Source organism: Strix uralensis, chromosome 16 (assembly GCF_047716275.1).
Source record: "Strix uralensis isolate ZFMK-TIS-50842 chromosome 16, bStrUra1, whole genome shotgun sequence".
NCBI lineage: Eukaryota > Metazoa > Chordata > Aves > Strigiformes > Strigidae > Strix > Strix uralensis.
Window position 1 is genome coordinate 4,388,039 of NC_133987.1, and position 19,824 is coordinate 4,407,862.

Genomic DNA, 19,824 nt, shown 5'->3' on the forward strand with positions numbered 1-19,824 from the left:
ACTATCGTTCAAATAGCATTGCGTCATAAAAAACTGTTCAGCATGTTACAAGAAAAATCTGAATTTTAGTCACTGAAAGTGTCTCCATCTCCTTTGTCATCCTTAAACCCTGCAACTGGGCAGTCTTTGCCTAATGCAGAAAGATGGTTTTAAATATCACATCTGTGCTGTCAGGGTTTGGAGGTGATCGCTTTGCAGAGGCTTGCCTCAGTGCTTCCTTGTCACTGAAGCTAACAAAATGTCTTCTGTAATTCTGAAACTTTTCTCAGATGATGAGAAAAGGATTTAAAATCTTTTACAGCCTTCAAGACCACAAGGACATATCCGACATACACTGCAAATTATCTGAAAGCAATTACTCATTCACCTGCTTCATTAATCTGTAAGCAAAGCGTGCCTCCCCAAGCTGACACTGGTGGTGCCATCTGCCAGTGATAATGTGTTGCCAAACAGTTCAATTTGTATATATTTCTGTGTTCTCTTACCTTCCTAATGCAGCCTCATTTGTCTTGGAAAATACATTGTAATCATTTTTTATTTCCAACTGTGTAGTAATAGCTATCAAAAATATTTTGATACTTATGTTTAACACTTCCAAGGCTGCAGAAAAATAATACCTTTTCAACTAAGGTATTAGCTGGGTTTTTTAAGTTAAAGAAAGGAGCAGATACGTTACTGGCACTGCACAAAGCTTCTGTCTTACCAAGATGCACCATGTAAGCTGTGAGTGAGCTTTGGAAAACACTGCTTCTAAACTTGCTGTGACAATCAAATGACCTGTGGGATTGATTATGGATACTCCTTCTCAGCTACCACAGTGTTGGTTTGTGTATTGTCACATTTCCTACCTGAAAAAATAGTAGGTTTATTCTGAAAAGCTGTGCTGCAGATGTTTACATAGTAATCTTGAAGGTGAGAGTTTTCTTACATGGGCACAGTTCTGGGTGTCCACTTACTCCAGAAGTCACCCTGTCTTAATGGCATTTCTTGAGTGGGTGTGATCCATCACCGTGGTATCTGCCATGGCCAAGACCCACGTAGGGGCCAGTTTAACTACAAAACATGAGAATGCTGTAAAGTACAGAGAGGTGACTGCTGTGCTTTCCCCTTCTGTTGGGTTCACAGAGCCCAGGTATTATGCTTCCAGTGCCAGCATTTAGATACCAAAGGGATAAATCCAAGAGCAATCCTTCCTGCAGTTCTTCAGGGGGACTGGAGCTGTTCCAGAAGTGCATTTCAAATGTGCTGCTCTGCTTTTCAGATCATTCTGAAGCTCAAAAGTTCTTTCAGAGACTTTCCATAGAAGTTACTTGTTTAATGAAACACAAAGTGCCTGGGAGAGGTGACTCAGCCTTCAGCGAAGACGTCTCTGTGATTCAGCTGCAGTCCCCAGAAGAGGGTTTCAGAGGTACCTGCAGTATTTCTCTGCCCAGGTTCCTCGCCTCTCCAGCTACTCTTCTGCCCAGACAGAGTCACCTTGTAAGCTTAGATTACTAAGGAATGAGTTCTCACTAAGGATTTAAGTGATTGCTAAGGATTTAAGCTCATGCCTGAGCTCAGCACAAGCTCACTTCTACTTTCCCAAGGCCGAAGGCCACATCTCCACTCTCAGGAGCAGGAGAGGCTCGAGCAGCCTGGCAGTAGGGCCTCATCTCTTGGAACGGGCACCGAGCCCACGTACGAATTTCCAGAGCTCTGCTTCGGTGTCCTCTGGATAACTTTCTTCTTAGAAAGCGCTGGCTGCTATCGTGTCTTGTTCACCGAGCTGCGGCGAGGAAGGGTCCCTGTTGCCCCCCGAGGTGGGCGGAGGAGCCTGCCCAGCCACGCAGCGCTGAAGTCTCTTCAGAGGAGAAGCCCCTCGCCTGCAGGGAGAGCCCCCGGCAGCGATGGCGTCTCCCCCAGCACGGGATAACCCCCCCGGGAGAGGCCCTGCGACTCCGGAGAGCGCTTCCGCATGAGCTCGACGCGGCAGCGGGTAGCCCGCCCGCGGGGGAGAGGCCCTACAGGTGTCCGGAGCGCGGGCAGAGCTGGGCCCGGTCTGCGGAGAAGGGCCCGGTTTGGGCGGCGGAGCCCAGCCGGGGGACGGGGCCAGCGCCACCACCAGACCCGGCGCCGCCATTTTCGGTCGCCCCTCAGAAGCGCAGGCGGCGCCCGCCATTGGCCGCCGCCGTCACGTGACAGCCGCCCCCCACCCCCGCCTCCGGCGCCCCGGGATCCGCCGCCGAGCGCAGGTACGGGGGGGCCCGTCCCGGGACGCCCCGCGGGAGCTTCCGCCCCGCCCGGCCAGCCCCCCCCGCAGCCCTTCCCCCGGGCGGTTGGGGGTGCTGACAGGCAGCCCGGTGCTCCCCGCCGTGCGCCCCGCGGAGCGGGGAGGGGCTGGTTCCCGCGAACGGGAGCCGCTCTCTGCTCGTGGCTGTCAGGCTCGCCTGACCCTCCCCGTTCCTCTTCCCGGAGCAGGACCCCCGGGAGCCGAGCTGGAGATGATCTCCCACATGGATCAGAAGGAGGAACTGTGGTTCTCCCACCTCCACGCCTACGAAGGGAAGACTGCGCTGAGTGGCACCTGTGCAGGTGAGGGGCCGGCGCGATCTCTGTCAACCTGTCGTGAGAAAATCTGCTCCAGAATTCCCCAAATCCCACCGGAATGCGCAGGAGTGGCGGGACTGGGTTGGACCATGGTCCTTCCAGCTCTGCCTGCTGTGTATTGGAGACGCAGAGAGGAGCAGACGAGCAGTGGTGTGTCCCTGTCTGCTTTCCCAGGCCCAAGCGACCTGTGGCTTCACAAACTGCTGAACTAGACATGTCATATCTCGATATCTTGCAGCTCTGTATTTATTTTGTTGCCTTCTGAAGCTGTGTACGGTTTAGCATCCGTGACAGCTTGCAGCAAGGAGTTCCACAGCTTATTTAGCTGTTTTAGGAGTCGCTGCCTCCTTTGGTTTGCTTTGAAGCTGCCTTCTAGTAGCTCACTTGATGTCAGTAGATCTTAATTTAGAACAGACGGTGCAGGATGGATCCCTACCCACCCCACTGGCCACTTGTGTTTTTATAGTTCTCTGTGATATCCCCTGTCAGCTGTACCTTTTCCCAGCAGAATGGGCAGTTGAGTCATCTCCTATACTGAAGCTGTTCTGTTCTTTGATCATGTCACACCTCTGTATCTTCCTCAGCTCTATTAGAGTTTCTCTAAAATGGGGGGATCCATCCTCCCCCTTGCACACAGTCAGGATATGGAGTTTCAGCAGCAAGGCAGAATTTTATTCTCTTATTTTTTTCCCATCAATCACTAACATTTGACTTGCTGTTTTGTCTGCCTAGGAGCTGCAGTCTTCATCCATCTGCTCTAACTCCAAGGTGCTATTCCTGAATAATACCAAAACATCCTAGGCCCATCCTGGTATAAGTGCAAGGTATAGAGGCTGTTCCCCTCTGCAGTTCTTTATGTTTATCTGCAGTGAATGTCCCCTGTCATTCCCCTGTCACCTGCTTCAGTATCATAAGGCTCCACCACATAGTCAGCCTTTGTGTCTTTAACCCTGAATAGCACAGAATCATCAGCAGATGTTTCCACCGCCCATTTCCCTCCCTTACCACCTTATGAGGGTCATTCATCCCACGGCAGCTTAGTTTATCAGTTTTGGTGAAGGACAAATGTCTTTTGGGAAAGCCTTTGGACTCTAGATCTCCCTTTTGCTAAAACTGGTGACATCTCTGAAGAACTCCAAGTGGTTTGTGAAGGGAGACATCTCTTTCCAAAGGCCATGCCAGCTCTTCCCCAGTCTGCCCTCTTTGGCCATCTGTTCATTAATTCTCTTACTCAGATTTCTGTTTGTTTGCTTGGAATGTTGGGCCCCAGATCTCCCCTCGAGTCCTTTCTCTGGCATCACATCAGTCACTTTCCAGTCCTCCGACAGTGAGGTACCACAGTGGGAGTCCAGCAGTGTTATGAGGTTGTGTGAACAGCGCTGCTGGGTTAGACCAAAGGTCTGGGTAGCTCTGAGCTCAGGGACTTGGGGCCTGGCTAGAGGTGGATGCCAGGGAAGGGAACAAGATAAGCATACACTGACACATCCCCGGCACAGTCTACTGTTGTCCAGCAGCCTGAGGCTTACTCACGATGGTGGTGTATTATTTTTAATAGTTCTCACAGGTTTCTCTTCTTGAACTCTTGAATTCAGTGCCAGAAACGATTGCTGTGTTCTCCTGCTGCTGTGAGACAGGCCAGAGCATCAGCCAAAACTCCTTCTACTGCTGACTTCTCTTGAGAAAGAGATCCAGGGGTACATTTAAGGTGATATTTAGGTTCTCTCTCAATATGTACGCTTACTTTGCTTGTCTAGAGCTTGCCTTGTAGCTATAGCACTGGCAGTCTTGGGCATATCGGAGGTCTTACTATCAACCCAAATTGGCATGGGCTGAGGAAGAACCACGTTCTTCCTATCTCTCTTGCTTATTCATTTTTGCCAGTTCAGCCTTCTGCTTCCAGTATTAATTTCTCAGCATTGTGAACTTACTCTCCTTCCACTTAAAATACCTCCAGTGAGTTCCTGTCATCATGATTTTGATCAAACCCTTTACAGACTTTTCCCAGATGCCAGTGATGATACCTCGTAGCTCAAAAGTAACAAAAATGATTGTAGAAGTTGAGAGCTGGAGCCATGGCTGTAATCATTGAAATAAGAAGCTTGAAACTCCTGATCTTCTCCAAAAAGTACAGAACGCCATAGAAGACTTGATTCTTGTGTACTTTGAAGGCCTTTTCAAGTTCTGTGTAAAGAACCAAAATTCTGTGTAAGTACCAAAGCCAGTGTAGGTGAAGGATACCTCTTTGGGCACAACAGCAACAGAATAACTTCACTGGCTCCATTGTCTACTCAGTAAGTCTGACATACAGGTGAAGAGCTTCATGCTGGCCTGCCAGAAATGTCCTCTTCTTATCCTGCCTTTGGATATCACCTTTCTCTTCTCCTCCAGGCCTGGATGAATTAGCTGCAGACAAATGGAAAAGCCTTCATGGTGAATAGCAAAGTTCCAGTTTCTGTTCCTCTCAAGGGATGACTTTAATGAAAACTATATGAGGGAAGAAGTGGCATCACTACCACACCAAACTGCCATAAAAGGTATCTCAGGAGTTCGCTGTGAAATCATACTGTGATATTTTCTTATACTGACTAGAAAGAGGAAGACTAAATAATGTACGTTTATCAGTCTGGGTTGAAATTCTAGACTCTCCTTCCTTTATTGCATACTTACAGTTCAGCAGTGACTCTCCTCTTCCAAGGCATGCACTTCCTTATCGCAACTCTGCCAGACCACAGGAAGTGCCTGTGGTTTGTATATCGAACCCATGCGACTGATATGTTACCAATGTATTTCACAAGAGTTTTCAGAGAACCAGGAGGTAGCTGTTGAATCTTTAAGTAGGCAAATCTGGAGGTCTGCATGTTTGCAGCTTTAGTCCTCATCCTGTTACATATTTTGGGTCTACGTATAGTCAACAGCAAGTCATCCTTCACCCCTGGAAGTCTGTATAAAGGGAGCATCTGAAAATATATTTCCCTAATGGATCTGTCTTAAACCTGGATGTGATGTCTCTCTTCAGAGATGCATGTTGCCATTTCTACATCCCATGTACATCCCCCTGATGTCCATTTACCCTTCCCTGACAGCAGAAGGGTGTGTGCCACACAGGTCCTGTCTTGCAATTTAGCATATAAGCCCTCTGTAGGCCTGCAAAGAGCTACATGTCCCCGCTGACAGCAAAAGGCACAGCACTGTTGGGGGTACGTGCTTTTGAACCTGCTAGGGTGCTCATCAAACCACAGTAGAGCAGTGGGCTGTAAGGAGTCGCTGCTCTGTGTAAACATCCTGGAAATCTGTGCAAGCCCCTTGTCTTGGAAGAGCTTTCAGATGACCTTGAGTCTGCGCAGCATAGCTTCATACTGGTTATGCTTTTGCAAGTCTTTAGGTGAGTAAGAGGGCAGGGATTTGTTCCTTGACTGTGTCCCAGGAGCCACCCATAACTGTTCAGCTAGCCTTACTTCCACTGACTTGCACTACCTTCATCTTCTGCGTTTATCGGATTTCCTCAGCACATAATCTGGAATCGGCCATGGCAGATCTTCAGTTCACCAACCACCTTTCACAACGGATTTGTTCTGCGCCAGTGGAAGCATAAAGTTACTATTCTTCTGCTCTAAGACTGGCATAAGCCAGGCTCCAGGCAGTCTCCGTGTCTCATGCTGTAGGGCCAGGGTCTCCTTTGAGCATCTTCTCTCTCTCTGCTGTACTAGCAGCACAAAAGCAGGGAGGCTGCATCTCTTGCAACCAAAGTAATGTTCTGCTGAACAAGGAAGTTCTTGGTGGCCATCCTCTGACTCCCAGATCAACTTTTAGTAACAGATATAATATCCCGGACGAGCAGCCATCTTTCCCATTCAAGTGCTAAACTTTTACCTCTAATATGCCAGTAGTTTCAGTAGATTCAGGTTCTGGCAAAGCACGCAGGGCTATTTCCAGGGTTTGTTCCTGTGAACACTGAAAAACCCACTGTGTAGTTTGGAGGGATATATCAGAACTTTTTATATTTAAAGTCAATCCGCTGAATTTTTGGAATTTGGCCCCTTTTTATTTCCCCTGTCCAAAGTTTCCTGTCCTGCCTGTGACTTCTCGCTGGATTCTCATTTTATTGCAGCTGAAGATGGGATTGTAAGCAAGAAAGAGGAAAATGCCCACCACCAAGGCATCCCCGGGCCAGTGGAGTCCGAGGGTTTACTCTCAGGACTCTCCAAGAACAATTCCCAGAGTCCTGCACAGGACCCAGTCCTCCCACGCAGGTCAGAAAGGGTTCAGAGACCTCTGGGGAAGAGGCAAAGCCGAGCAATGCTGCGTGGAAAAAGTTTCAGGAGGCTGCCAGATATTATCCAGCAGAGAAATCCTTCTGTGGGGAGACTGATGATCTGTGGGGACTGCGGGAAGAGCTTCCGGGTGAGCTCCAACCTTGTCCAGCATCAGAGAATCCACACTGGAGAGAAACCCTTCGCCTGCGCCGAGTGCGGGGAGAGTTTCCGGCAGCGGTCGCATCTCATCCAGCACCAGAGAATCCACACAGGGGAGAGGCCCTACGAGTGCTCCGAGTGCGGAAAGAGCTTCAGCATGAGCTCAAAGCTGATCCGGCACCAGGTAACCCACACCGGGGAGAAGCCCTACAAGTGTGCCGAGTGTGGGAAGAGCTTCTCTGGGAACTCGCAGCTCGTCCAGCACCAGCGAGTGCACACCGGGGAGAAACCCTACGAATGCAGCGACTGCGGGAAGAGCTTCAGTGTGAGCTCAGCCCTGACGCGACACCAACGGGTCCACACCGGGGAGAAACCCTACGAATGCTCCGACTGCGGGAAGAGCTTTAGCCAGAGCTCCGAGCTCATGAAGCACCAGCGGGTCCACACTGGGGAGAAGCCGTATGAGTGCTCCGAGTGTGGGAAGAGCTTCACCGTGAGTTCAGCCCTCATCCAACACCGGCGGTTCCACATGGGTGAGCGCCCCTACGGGTGCACCGAGTGTGGGAAGAGCTTCACCGTGAGCTCCCACCTCATCCAGCACCGCCGCTTCCACACCGGGGAGCGCCCCTTTGAGTGCACCGAGTGCGGGAAGAGCTTCCTGTGGAGATCAGCCCTGCTCCGGCACCACCGGGTCCACACAGGGGAGAGGCCCTACGCCTGCGCTGACTGCGGGGACAGCTTTCGGCAGAGCGCCCACCTCATCCAGCACCGGCGCATTCACACCGGGGAGCGTCCCTACGCCTGTGCCGACTGCGGGAAGGGCTTCACCGTGAGCTCTGCGCTCCTCCGGCACCAGCAGATCCACAGGGGTGGGGAACCCTAGGAGGGGTGAGTGTGGGGAGCAGTTAGGTCTGATACCCTGTGAGCATCCCCGGGGAGCAAAGCCCAGTGTCTCTCTCCCTTCGCTCTATTGACCGCTTTGCCTGCGAAGGATGAAAGCAGTTTCTTTTCAGGAGAACGAGTCCTAAAAGAGAGAAATGGGAGGGGAGAGTCAGTGCAAGGAGATGAATTGGAAGTTTGGGAAAGAGCATGTGATGCAGCAGGGGAAGGATAGCTCTTGGGAGGGGGAGAGAAAGGTAGTTTGAAAAGGCTGGAATGTACTTGCTGGTGTATTTTACAGGAAGGTACCTTGCTGCTTCTCTGTGCACACACGTTTCAGACAATTTATAGAGTGAACCAAATGGACCATCGTAGAGCCTGCAACGCTCTGCTAGATAAACAAAAGCTTCTGCCTTCCCTCCCTGCCGCTGCTTTGTTCAGAGGCTCTGAATTACCTTCCTCAGCGCACAGAAGCAGCCTAAAAAGCAGCCGCCAAAAGCCTGGTGCGTCTCAGCCCCCCGTGCTGCCCCCCACGGCGGCCTGCCTGGCTGTGCCGGCGGCGCTTGCAGCCCTCAGTGCCCGCCTGCTGCTGCTCGCTGCGGCAGGGTACGGTACGTGGTGCCCACCTGGGCAAGGGCCAGAGCCCCCCGGCTGTTAGCGAGGCTTGGTTGTTTCTAAAACTGCCAAATAAAACCATCGTTAAAACCCACCATTTCCACCATTTCTCCTTCACCACCGCAACCTTCCCCCGGGCCCGCCTGCGCTTGCGCGGCCTCACGCGCCCACCGCCCCCGGGGCGGGGCCTCGCGCGACGCTGGAGGTCACGATTGGCTGACGGCGAGGGCAGGTGGGGCGGGGGGAGGGCGCTTGTGTGACGTACCGGCCGCTTCTACCAATCGGCGGCGCCGGCGCGTGCTGCCGGTGGCTTCTGATTGGCCGCGCCGTCACCCTCCCCGTCAATAAATGCGGGGCGGCCGAGCCGGGCCTTTGTCTCGCGCCGCGGGGCAGAGGGCGGGCGGCGGCGGCGGGTGAGTGCGCGCGGCGCGTCTCTATGGCAACGCGGCGGGGCCGGGGGCGGTGCGGGACCGGGGCCGCGCTGGGGGTGAGGGGCGCCCCTCTCCCGCCGCCCGGGCCTGGACCGGCCTGAGGCCCTCGGGGCTTCCGCCTGTGGGGCTTCCGCTCCGCCTGCCCCGGGCCCTCGCCGCTTCCCCGCCGGGGGAAGGAGGCTGGGCTCCCCTGGAGCCGCCGCGGGGGGCAGCGGCCCCGGCCTCCCCGCTCCCGGGGGCAGGTGGGCCTGGTACACTGCGACGGGGAGACGCTCGGCCGGGAAACCCGTCCGGGCCGTCTCAGGGCCGTGTCCGTGCGCCTTTGCCCTCCGGAGCCTGGGGGGGACCGGCCCGGGGCCTGGGAACAGCGCCGAACCCGTGGCTCTGCCTCCTGCCCTTCCGGCCGGCCCGGCCGCCTTGCCCCGGGCCGGGGTGCTGGCTGCGGCGCCGGTAAGGCGCATCGAAGGTCGTGGAAGGATGGTTCTCGACGCCTCAAGCTGTCCGGGGTCCGCAGCACCCGTCTGCGAGATGTGTGCTCGTGACTAGCCGAGGTCTGGCGGTGTGCCGGGCCCGCAATTGTCAGGCCTCCCTAATCTCTTCCTTCTGCTCCCATGGGCCAACGTCTGCACAGCAGCTGAGGAAGTGTGCCAGAAGAGTTGCCTCACATCCCTGCAGTGATTCCTGTGCGCAGCTTCTTGCAAAGGATGCTCCAGTCTTTCGGGACCCAAGTCCTGTGCTGGGTTCTCCCAGTGACGCGGGGGGCACCTGGCTCTTCTTGACCTAGTCGAGCTCAATGAAGAGCTTGGAGGATGAAGGCATCTCAGGCCTCTTGTTGTCCCTGCTTTTCCATTGTCGGGTGAAACAAATGTCTTATTCAAGCCTCACAGTGCCTAGCACTTGTACACAGCGCTGCATTACATACATCACCCGTAAGTGCCTGTCACTGGCCCCGCATGGGGTGTCCCAGGCGCAGCTGACTGTGTGCTGGGACAGGCAGGGCAAGCACGGGCTCTCCCCAGAGCAAAGGCTTTTTGATATATTCATGTGTGTCTGTCACACTGCGCTCTTCCTGCCCTCAGATCTAACCCTGACTGACTGACTTACCCCTTGCGCTGTTCTCCTGGCTGATGTGAGAAAACAGATTCCTGATGCAAGGGCTGCTTACCAAAGTGTAGAACTGGGCAAGATCTGTGAACTCACCAGGAGTTTCCCTCCTTGGTCAATTTGTTGTGCTGGACTGCAGCTGTGGGGGACAGAAGTAGCATTTGCGTGGGCACTGCTAGAAGTGTCTTAGAATTGAATTATTGCCTAAATTTAGGCTGTGTCCTGGTGAAATCTTAATTCTACCTGGGATCAGGTAATGTAGTAACTTTGTGAGGCTCCATTTCCAGCAGCTGCCAGTACCAAATACCTCCGCAGAGGGAGGAGGAGAGACATGAAGCTCTCCTGGTGCAATTGCCAGGTTACTTCTATGATGATTCTTTAAGCTGCTAGGCCTGGGGTTCTGGGGTTTGTCCTTGCTGCAGTGATACTTGGGGAGGTCCAGCCACGCTCTGCTGCTTGTTAAAGCAAGGATGTAAGCTCTGCGTGTAGGGAAATACATTGAAGTTGCATGCTAGTTGAACAGCAAACATGAACTCTGTACTGCCTGGGTGTTTGTGAATTATTGAACTTCTGCCAGAGGTGGCCAGGCAAAGCCAGGACTTCCAGTCCTGCTTCCCTGCAGCAACAGTGTCTACTTCCTTCAAAAGGCATGGGATTATTGGGATTAAGTGTCTTCCTACCCTGAGAAGAATGGCTGTCCATCTTGCGTGTGAAGCTTGCTGCAGAAACGTGTGTAGGGGCAAACTAATTGCTGGCTAGATGAGATAGGGATGTTTTCTCAGAGGGTTTGAACACTGTTATTGGGAAAGAAATGTTTAGAGTGCTGAGGTGTTCTGTACCAAACCTTTCCTCCACTCTCCAGCCCTGCTATCCCAACTCTTGTAGCTCTTGGGTTCCTCCCAAGCAGGCTGCTGTCAGGGCACTGGGAAGGTATTTGTTTACCCTGAACATCAGCCAGGATCTCGATGAGCAGAGCTCCTCATAGCAAATGAAATGAGGTTCCAGCCTCTGCAGTGGAGGTAGGCAGCTGCTGGAACCTCCCTCTTGGTGTGTAGGACACTGCCTCTTTCAGAGGAACAGAATGCCCCGAGACTCCAGGGCTGTGACCAGTGACCATGTTGTGGGCTTTCTGCTGCCAGTTTTTGAATAAAAGCAATGATGTGCGGTGGTAAGAGAGATACTATGATTTTGACTTCCCTTTCTCCCAGTTCTTTTGCAGTACCCTAATGGTGAAAAATACAGGGGTTTGATTTGTGTTGACTTGTCTCTTGAATTCATGGCTCATCAGGCAGGTGTCTATACCCGAGATGGTATTGGGAAAAATCTAAATGTCCATATTTTCCTGTATGTGTACTGTCCTCACCTTGGGCTAAAGGGACTGGTGTTGTCACTGCCCTGCATATTGCTGTAGAGATGAACGTGTCAGACTGAGCCTCTACAAAAAAAGCCATGGGAGATACAAGTCCGAGAGTGCACCAAAGTCCTTAAATGACCTTTTGTGTGCTGACCCCTTCTTCCAACAGCAGACAGTGCTACTGGAACAACAATCCACCGTTCCCATCACTTGTGCTTCTACAAAGCTCGTAAGAAGTTTGGGTAAAGGCCTCTGAGACCCCACCAGATGTCCCTGTGTAGCACAGAGAGCAAAGTTCAGTGTTGGTGAGCGCTGCTGAACACGAGTGTGCTGCAAGGCATGGGTGTGGAGGCTCTCATCAGTAAGTTAACAGATGTGTCTTGTACAGTGATGGTCTCGGGAGCCATGCTGTGTATGTCTGGCTGTTGGGAGCCTTCAGCCATTGCTGCTGTTAACTACGAGTTCCTGAGGCTTGATCTGGTGTGTTCCTTTGGGTTGCATTTAACATCAACCTTCAGGCCTCTTCCAGGGGATGGGCGGTGCTGAACTGCTCTTTGTCACTCTATTTTCACCTCCTGCTTTGTACTGGTGGCTGTTGCAGGCCTGGCAGCATGCAGAGGCAGCACACCCTACCTCCAGGACTCTGGCTTTATGAAGTATAAGATAAATTGGAACCAGTTCATCTACTTTAATTTTGGAATCTGCATGTCTTGAGAAGTGCCTGGCCTGAAGTAGGCTGAGCTGGAAGCCAGGGTGTCATCACAACTTGTGCATCTGTACTGGCAGGAGGCTGGCTGTGCTGTGAGGCAAGCAGACTGTTCCCTCCTGTGCCCGTGACAGGCTCCTGACTGAGCCCAAGCAGGTTATTTTCCTCTTTGCTTTAGTTTCCCTTTGCCATGGTGGGCATTTCCCAATGTTTGAAGCTGAAGCTGTGTGATGAGTGAAGGTAGGTCCCGTTTGCTGACCTGGTGTGAGGTGCTTGCTCTTCCAGTGAGTGATCAAATAGACAATACAGCACCTGAACCTGGTTTCTTCAAATATCTGAGCTCTTGTGCTGGTCTGCTTTCTGCCCCATCGGCATCATCCTGCCCTATATTTCTCTACCTGAGGGGCGGGGAGGCTGCGCTGTGCCCTGTCCCGCAGGGCAGGGCAGTGAGGTGTAGGGCTGTCACCCTGCGTGACTTGTGCTGCTGCACTGGCCTGGCTGGCATCGTGAAGTCATGTGTTTTGGTCAGTCCTCCCCTTGTGGAAGGCTCTGTCCCAGTGAGCCCAAGGGCTGTGTGAGCACAAGGAAAACCATCACCCTGGTGATGTGTCCTCCAAACTGAGTGCTGTGCCCAAGTCAGGGGGGGTCTTGCTGTGCTGCACCCAGGGATGGGTGCTCAGACCCAGCTCCTGGCCGCGTTCTGCACCAGAGTGTGGAGGGCAGCGAGAGTGGCTGTAGAACAGGGCTTAGGGACTTGGGGGTGAGGAACCAGAGGGCAGTTAGTGCTTCTTGTGAGCTGGGAGCCAGCAGCTGATGTGCTGGTGCTGGCCCTGAGCTTGGCGAGCTGGCAGCTGCCTGTCAGCCCCCGCCCTGCGCTGAGCAGCGAGCCTGCGGTGCAGCCCCCAAGGGGGACTGAACTGAAGTGGGAGAGCATGAGAGAGGGCTCTCTTACAGTGAGTGCTTTCCAAAGAGCCAGCCACAGCTTAGTGCTGCCTGTAAGGTGGTGGTGCTGCTCTGCACAAAGCTGATTACAGGTCCATTTTATAAATGAGGTGGCTGCATTTCTGACTTAACAGGGGGGTTTGGCTGACCTAAGCCAGGTGTCTTGCTTCTGGGTACGTCTTGTGCATCCTGCTACCTCCGAGGAGATTTTTTTTTTTTTCCTTTTGCTAAAAGGGAGGAAGATCCCAGTTACTTCTGGGGTTTGAAGTAAACCCTGCTAAGCAGAAGAGGACTGTGTGACTGGTAGCAGGAACCATCTTCAGCTCCCTCTGTTCAGATACCAGCTGCTTGGACTCTTCATGGAGCTCAGCCCAGGGAAGGCAGAGCAGTGAAATCTGCCCCTGCTTTGGAAGTTCCTCTTTATATATTCTGTTGCAGGGAAGGCTTTTGTTCCCCTGTGTGCTGCCTGACTTCAGAGCTTAGCTGGCCTAATTTACCACTGCTTTCTTCCAGGGGAGGCTCTGTGCTGCTGTGGAAATGAAGTAGGTTGTTGTTCTGGTTTTGGCTGGGATAGAGTTAATTTTCTTCCTGGTAGCTGGTACAGTGCTGTGTTTTGGATTTAGTGTGAGCATAGTGTTGATAACGCACTGATGTTTTAGTTGTTGCTAGGTAGCGCTTATCCTAAGTTAAGGATTTTTCAGTTTCCCCCACTCTGCCAGCAAGCAGGTGCACAAGAAGCTGGGAGGGAGCATGGCCAGGAGAGCTGACCCAAACTAGCCAAAGGGCTATTCCATACCGTAGGACATCATGTCCAGTATATAAACTGGGGGAGTTGGCCAGAAGGGGCAGATTGCTGCTGGGGTATCGGTCAGCAGTTGGTGAGCAATTGCGTTGTGCATCACTTGTCTTGTCTTGGGCTTTATTTCTCTTTGTTCTATTCCTTTTCATCATTATTATTATATTTTAGTATTTTTATTTTGGTTATTAAACGGGTTCTTAACCTGTGATTTTTGGTTCTTTTTCGATTCTCCCCATCCCTCTGAGGGTGAGGAAGGAGTGAGCAAGTGGCTGTGTGGTGCTTGGTTGTTGGCTGGGGTTAAACCACAACACTTGCTCTTTCTCTTGACTGAAGGAGGGGTGCTTCCCTTTCCAGTGACTCTGCTCAGAGTCTAACACTGGATGCGATATTTGGTAGCACCAGTGGAAAGCAGCTTGCTCACCATTTCAGTGCAGATTGCTAATGTGGAGGTCTCTGATCATCTTCAGCCAGGAGCCATCCTGAATTGGGAAACCTAATGCAGGCTGCTCGCTGTGTTGGAGGTCTGTGTGGTTAATATTCTGTGAACTGGATGTTAGTGTTGAGGTTCACCCCAGGTAGCTGAACTGAACAAGTGAGACTCCATCCTTCAGAGTGCCTGGTGTGCAGTGGAAATGGCCAGTGGCTGCCCCTCACCGCCCTGCATGGTGGAGCAGCTCAGAGGCTCCTTGCTAGGCTGTTCAGCATTTCATACCCATCCTGTTGTGAGGGCAGCTTCCCTCTAAAACCCCTCTCTAATTTTGCCTTTCAGATTGTCTGATCTCCAGCACTGACCAGCAATGCCATCAGCTATGGAGGGCTCAGAGGGGGGAGAAGGGGAAATCTTGAGCTATGAGGAAACAGAAGATGACAATGTCAGGTGAGTCCTGTCTCACAACATGGCACAGACACAATCTTGAGCAAGGCAGGAGACCTTCCAGGTATAGGAGTGATCGTTCTCCTCATCTGAATAGGAGTGAGGGACTCCAATAGGTGATTAATCAAATGTATGTGCAGTAAAATCTGTTTAATCAAACTGTACTGGATGGGATAGGAAGGAGCAATGTGGCTAAGGCTGACAACAAGCAGTTATTTTTTTTAGTCTCTACTATCACACTTGCATTTCAGAAATGCTTTGACCATTTGGCAGTTGTGTTTGTGCCTTCCTAGTCAAGGTGAGCCAAGGAGAGCCAGTTCTTCATGGCTTGTTGGGCAGTCTTATGTGATAGCAGCTTCTTGTTTTGAAAGATGACTCTAGAGGTGAACTCTGCTCCAGTGAGCTGCTGCTTTTGCCTTTGCAGAATACCCACTGGTTTAGGCAAGAATATTTTCTTGGAGGTTAGTTTGAAAAAAAATATTCACACACACACTCTAAAAGCCAAGGCTTCAGAAAATGGAAAGGGGGAATAGGGTGCTTCCCACAACACCTAGATAGGCTGGTTGACTTCTTTTTGACTTGATGGACTCGGTTTCATGAGAAATTAATGCTACGTGACTCTCCGGCACATGCAGGCCTTGTCTAACTTGTTGGCTGCAGTGTTCAGCCACTCGGTGGGTCTGGAGTGTTCAAAGTCTGTCTCTCTTACAGCTAACATGAACACTCTATCTGTAGCAAACCAGTCATAAAAACTGTAAGGTGCGCTTTGGCATAATTTTGAGTGAGTGTAGTTGTTAACGGTACCAAACTCCAGGTAGGTGCAGTGGCTGTAACCTAAAATCATAGATTTATTTATTTTTTTAGAAAGACAACTTGTGGAAACCTGCAAAAACAGTGTAATTCAGGATAAATAAACTTTTTCAGGGTGTTATTGCCCTGTTTTGCTGTTCGGCTCGCATCTCCAACAGTCGATACCCAAGTTGGAAAAGCTAGGGTCCTGCCTGTGTGTGCATCTGCTCTCACCTGAGCCTTTCTCCTCCTCCAGAGTGACCACAGAGGATGTGACTGAGGCTCCTGTGCCCTTTAGCCTGCTCTGGTAGTTGCCCTTTATATGCTCAATGCCTCCTTTTGTGATATTGTTGGAGCTCACGTGGATGAGAAGCAAAAGTCATGGTGCAGGGATTGGAGGATCCTTGGCAATTGCTTCAACATCCTGGCTCTGAGCCCCAGGGAAGCCCCAGCCCTCCCAGAATGGCCAGTCTGATTGGCCCACGGGCACCTGCATTGGTGGAAGGAGCCTCTGGCTGCTGCCACCCTGCTGCTTCCTCCTGGTGGTGTGAGTTCCAGCCTGTGGGGCTGGCCTGAGGGATCCCACCTTGTACCTTTGCCAAACTGGGCCCGAGGTGGTAGGGAGTGGGGAGATCCCTCCAAACACTGCAGAGACAAACTCATTACTGTGCGTGGAAGTGGGGTGAAAGGAGCTCTCCCTGTTTGCCTGCAGTCCCACCGACCTTTCAGAGCTGCTGAAGGAGGGGACTAAGGAATCCCATGACCGTGCGGAGAACACTCAGTTTGTCAAAGACTTCCTGAAAGGACGGATCAAGAAGGAGCTCTTCAAGGTGAGTGCTGCCCTGCTCCTGTGGCGGAGAAGCTCTTTGACATACCCAGTGACTGAGGCAGAGCCCCATGGCTCTGTGTGTAGGGGATGGGGGAATCTGGACTGAAGAGTCAAAACTACGGGAGGGCACTTGCCTGGGACTCCTGCCTGATGTGTCCTACAGCTGGACTCAGGGGTGAGGAGCGTGCTGGCCCAGCATAAATTTGCTTAGGTGGGCTTCTGGCCACGCATCTGCTGGCCACTCAAGGCAAGTGCAGCTGGAGCACAGATACTGGTGGCATAAACTATTTAGGAGTGAAGTCCTGGTGGGATTACAGCACTTATTCCATCCTCTGGAGACTAGGCTGTTGTCCACAGACTTCAGGTTGGATTGCTTTCTCTTCAGTTTTGGGTCTGACCAGCACTGTCAGATCCTGCAGGTCTTGGCAGCATATCCAGTAGTCTTCTATAGCACAAGGCCGTTGGTGCTAGTTGGACCTTTGGGATGAAGTCAGTCCCTGTGCCTTGCTCTCAAGGTGTCAGGAGACCCAGAGCACCCAGCTGGCAGCATGAGACTAATTCTTCGCTCGTGCTCTGTAGGCAATGTCGTTATGGACGTAGGTAGAGAAGAGCCTCTGATCCTTCAAGTGATACATGCCTGGTCTGGGCTTGCCAGGCTGGTTTTGTGTCACGCCTGGGGGTTTCCTCCTCGTTGACCCCAACTCCATGCAGGGGGGGCCTAGTCACAAGGTGTGATGTGCTGATTTAGCGAATGGCTTCTCACATCAGCTGTGCTTTGTCCATAGCGGGCCACTGTGGCACTTTACTTCACATACTCAGCTCTGGAAGAGGAAATGGATCGCAACAAGGACAACCCAGTCTTTGCTCCTCTGTATTTCCCCCTGGAGCTTCACCGGAGAGAAGCGTTGGTCAAAGACCTGAAATATTTCTATGGAGAAGGCTGGAAAGAGAAGATCCAGTGTTCAGAGGCAACTCAGCACTATGTGGACAGAATCCATCATGTGGGACAGCACGAGCCAGAGCTGCTAGTGGCTCACGCTTACACACGCTACATGGGGGACCTCTCAGGTGGCCAAGTGCTGAAGAAAGTAGCCCAGAGAGCCCTGAAGTTGCCCAGTACTGAGGAAGGGATCCAATTCTATGTGTTTGACAACGTTTCCAATGCGCAGCAGTTCAAGCAGCTCTACAGAGCGAGGATGAATGCTCTGGACTTGGACAAGAACACCAAGGAACGGATTGTGGAAGAGGCCAACCGAGCCTTCAGATTTAACATGCAGGTACTGAACCCCTTGAGGCCCTGTATGTGTAGGTGCTGCTGCTTTTGGGTCTGGACCAACTCTTAGGCCTGGGTTCATTCAGTCTGACTGGTCATCCAGGCAGTGGTTTGGGTCTGAGACCACCAGAGCCTTTCCCTCTTAGGGGGGTGGGATTCTGGTTGGAATGGTTCTTCCGCTATCTTCTTCCCATACTCCACCACCACAGCTGAGCCTTTGATTAGGGCAAAATTAAGCTGCCTTCACTACAAGATTCCCGTGGGCTGTGTGGCTGTGAAGCAGTGGGGGGAGCAGAGCTCTCGCTCTGGGACAGCCTCAAACAGTTTGAGCATATTGCACCACTCTGGTGGTGCCCCTCTCCTGTCTGACATGTTGCCCAATGGCCAAAAATGTCTGTAGCCTCTTGTTCCTTCCCATAGTATTTGCCTTTCATAAAACCTGTCTGAGCTGCCACTTGCCTCAGGAGAATGAACACAGTTTTAGCTGCTGGATGGAAGTTTTAATCTGTAGCAGGTCGGTGTGGTTTAATCTGGCCAGAAATGTGTTGAGATGTGGTTGGCTCCTCTGTCAGGCTCCCTTAGGGAAACCCCTGGCAGTGGGGCTGGAGGGGCTGCCTGCCCAGGAGCAGTGATCCCCAGGGAGGGGCTGCAGCAGGGAGCTGCTGCGTCTGTGTCACTCCTGGGGCTGCCTTGATGCTCCTGGAATGGGCTGTGCCTTCTCAGAGCCACAGCAGGGGCCGGTGTCACGCAGGTCTGCCTGCCGGGTGCTGTGGAGTGAGTAGCACGTGGTGTCTCTGCGGGGGGAAGGAGGGAGGCAGCAGCAGCTCTTGCCTGTTCTGCAGGTCTGTTCCAGGGGTCTGGATGAAGCCTGCCTGGCTCTGCCCACTTCATGTACTTGCTGTGACTCCTTGCAGGTGTTTGATGAACTGGACGAGATTGGCAGGTCGCTGACAGAAGAAGCTCAAGACGGAGGCTTGCCAGCCCACGATGGGAAAGGAGACCTGCGCAAATGCCCTTACTATGCAGACAAACTGGGTAGGTCGTGGGCAACGGCAGAGCTGCCCCACGCGCGCGGCACGAGACTCACAGCACTAACGGTGCTTTCTGTGTTCTAGCAGGCGAGGCAGGAGCCAGCTGCCCCTGTCACACTGCTGTGGCCCTGGCAAAGCAGCCGCTGGTGCAGCTGATCCTGGCGGCCTGCGTGGCGGTGGCCGCAGGGGCTGCCGCCTGGTACAGCATGTGATGGGGAGAGCGGCGCGTGGCTCCCGGCCGTGGCAAGGGCAGAGGCGCGCGCCCCGACCTTTCTCAAGCCGTTCCCTTGGTGGTGGAGGTGAGTTGACTGCAGGGTGGAAGTAAGAAAATAAACAGGAATCCTGCAGGATTGTCAAAGACTCTTTGCACACTAATAATGCAAGCACTGTAATATAATGCCTTTAGCTGAGTAGTGAACAGACTGATCCGGTGTGAGGGGGTGAGGATTCCACTGCAGCACTGCCTACCCAGGCTGGGGCAGCTTTCAAGGTGAGGGATGTCTTGTCCTGTACTGGCAAAGGCCTCACGTGCTTGGCTTTTCATCTCCTTCCTGGGAGCAGTCGCTGGAGGGAGTTTCCTGCTCTGGCTGCAACCCAAGAACGTATCATCAGCCTTTTTGGTGAAGAGCAGTTTCCTACCCCAGAAACTGATGTTTCGGTTGTGCTGCGGTGGCTGTGCCGTGGGGCCATTGGCTCCTACTTGGTGCGGTGTCCCCAGGACCAGTCTCACTGGTGCTGGAGAAAGCGCCCTGGGGGTGGGGACAGGACCGTGTGCATGGGTGGGGGTACGAGGGTGACAAATGTGTATTGTGCATCATTGGGGGTTGGTTTCTTTCTTTTCCTGAAGCCTTGACTGGAATAAAAAGTTGCAATTCTGTAGCTGGGAAAGCCAGAAACACATCACTGGGAGAATGAGTGAACTGTGCCCTGAGGTGTAGGGCTGTGTGGGGGATGCGGGAGGCTGGGGAGGACACAGAGGGGGTACAGACCCACACTGTTGCTTTCTGACTCATGCGCTCTGTGAGACCCTCCTGTCCTTAAACCCTGCTCTGCTCCAGATCCTGCCAGGAGGGGACCCACCCCCCCTGCCCAAAGGGCACAGCTGGGCTGGGCTGGCCTAGGGCTCCCCTGGGGTGAGGGGGTGTCTGCTCTGCTGGGGAGATGCTTCCCCTGAGGCAGGGGAGGAGCTCTGGGTCACGC

At 52.7% G+C, this 19,824-nt stretch overlaps 2 protein-coding genes across 6 annotated transcripts; both read left to right on the forward strand.

The window, feature by feature from the left end:
• The first annotated feature begins 1,693 nt into the window (after positions 1 to 1,693).
• LOC141950873 (uncharacterized) lies at positions 1,694 to 14,680 on the forward strand. Of its 4 annotated transcripts, XM_074886305.1 has the most exons (6): positions 2,486 to 2,571; positions 3,319 to 3,410; positions 4,179 to 4,291; positions 4,581 to 4,877; positions 4,975 to 5,120; positions 6,695 to 8,589. In XM_074886305.1, the coding sequence occupies exons 5-6, from the start codon at positions 5,075 to 5,077 to the stop codon at positions 7,879 to 7,881; spliced, it is 1,233 nt and encodes a 410-aa protein (XP_074742406.1). In that variant the 5' UTR covers positions 2,486 to 2,571; positions 3,319 to 3,410; positions 4,179 to 4,291; positions 4,581 to 4,877; positions 4,975 to 5,074; the 3' UTR covers positions 7,882 to 8,589. The 4 variants fall into 4 exon arrangements, with proteins under 4 accessions (XP_074742404.1, XP_074742403.1, XP_074742406.1 ...); XM_074886303.1 differs by lacking the exons at positions 3,319 to 3,410; positions 4,179 to 4,291; positions 4,581 to 4,877; positions 4,975 to 5,120 and adding exons at positions 1,694 to 2,231; positions 14,598 to 14,680 and having other exon boundaries at positions 2,458 to 2,571; positions 6,695 to 7,886; XM_074886302.1 differs by lacking the exons at positions 3,319 to 3,410; positions 4,179 to 4,291; positions 4,581 to 4,877; positions 4,975 to 5,120 and adding an exon at positions 1,694 to 2,231 and having other exon boundaries at positions 2,458 to 2,571.
• Positions 14,597 to 19,524, forward strand: HMOX2 (heme oxygenase 2). Of its 2 annotated transcripts, none has more exons than XM_074886307.1 (5): positions 14,597 to 14,705; positions 16,204 to 16,321; positions 17,106 to 17,597; positions 18,508 to 18,628; positions 18,709 to 19,524. In XM_074886307.1, the coding sequence occupies exons 1-5, from the start codon at positions 14,626 to 14,628 to the stop codon at positions 18,834 to 18,836; spliced, it is 939 nt and encodes a 312-aa protein (XP_074742408.1). In that variant the 5' UTR covers positions 14,597 to 14,625; the 3' UTR covers positions 18,837 to 19,524. The 2 variants fall into 2 exon arrangements, with proteins under 2 accessions (XP_074742408.1, XP_074742409.1); XM_074886308.1 differs by having other exon boundaries at positions 18,712 to 19,524.
• The last annotated feature ends 300 nt before the right edge of the window (positions 19,525 to 19,824 follow it).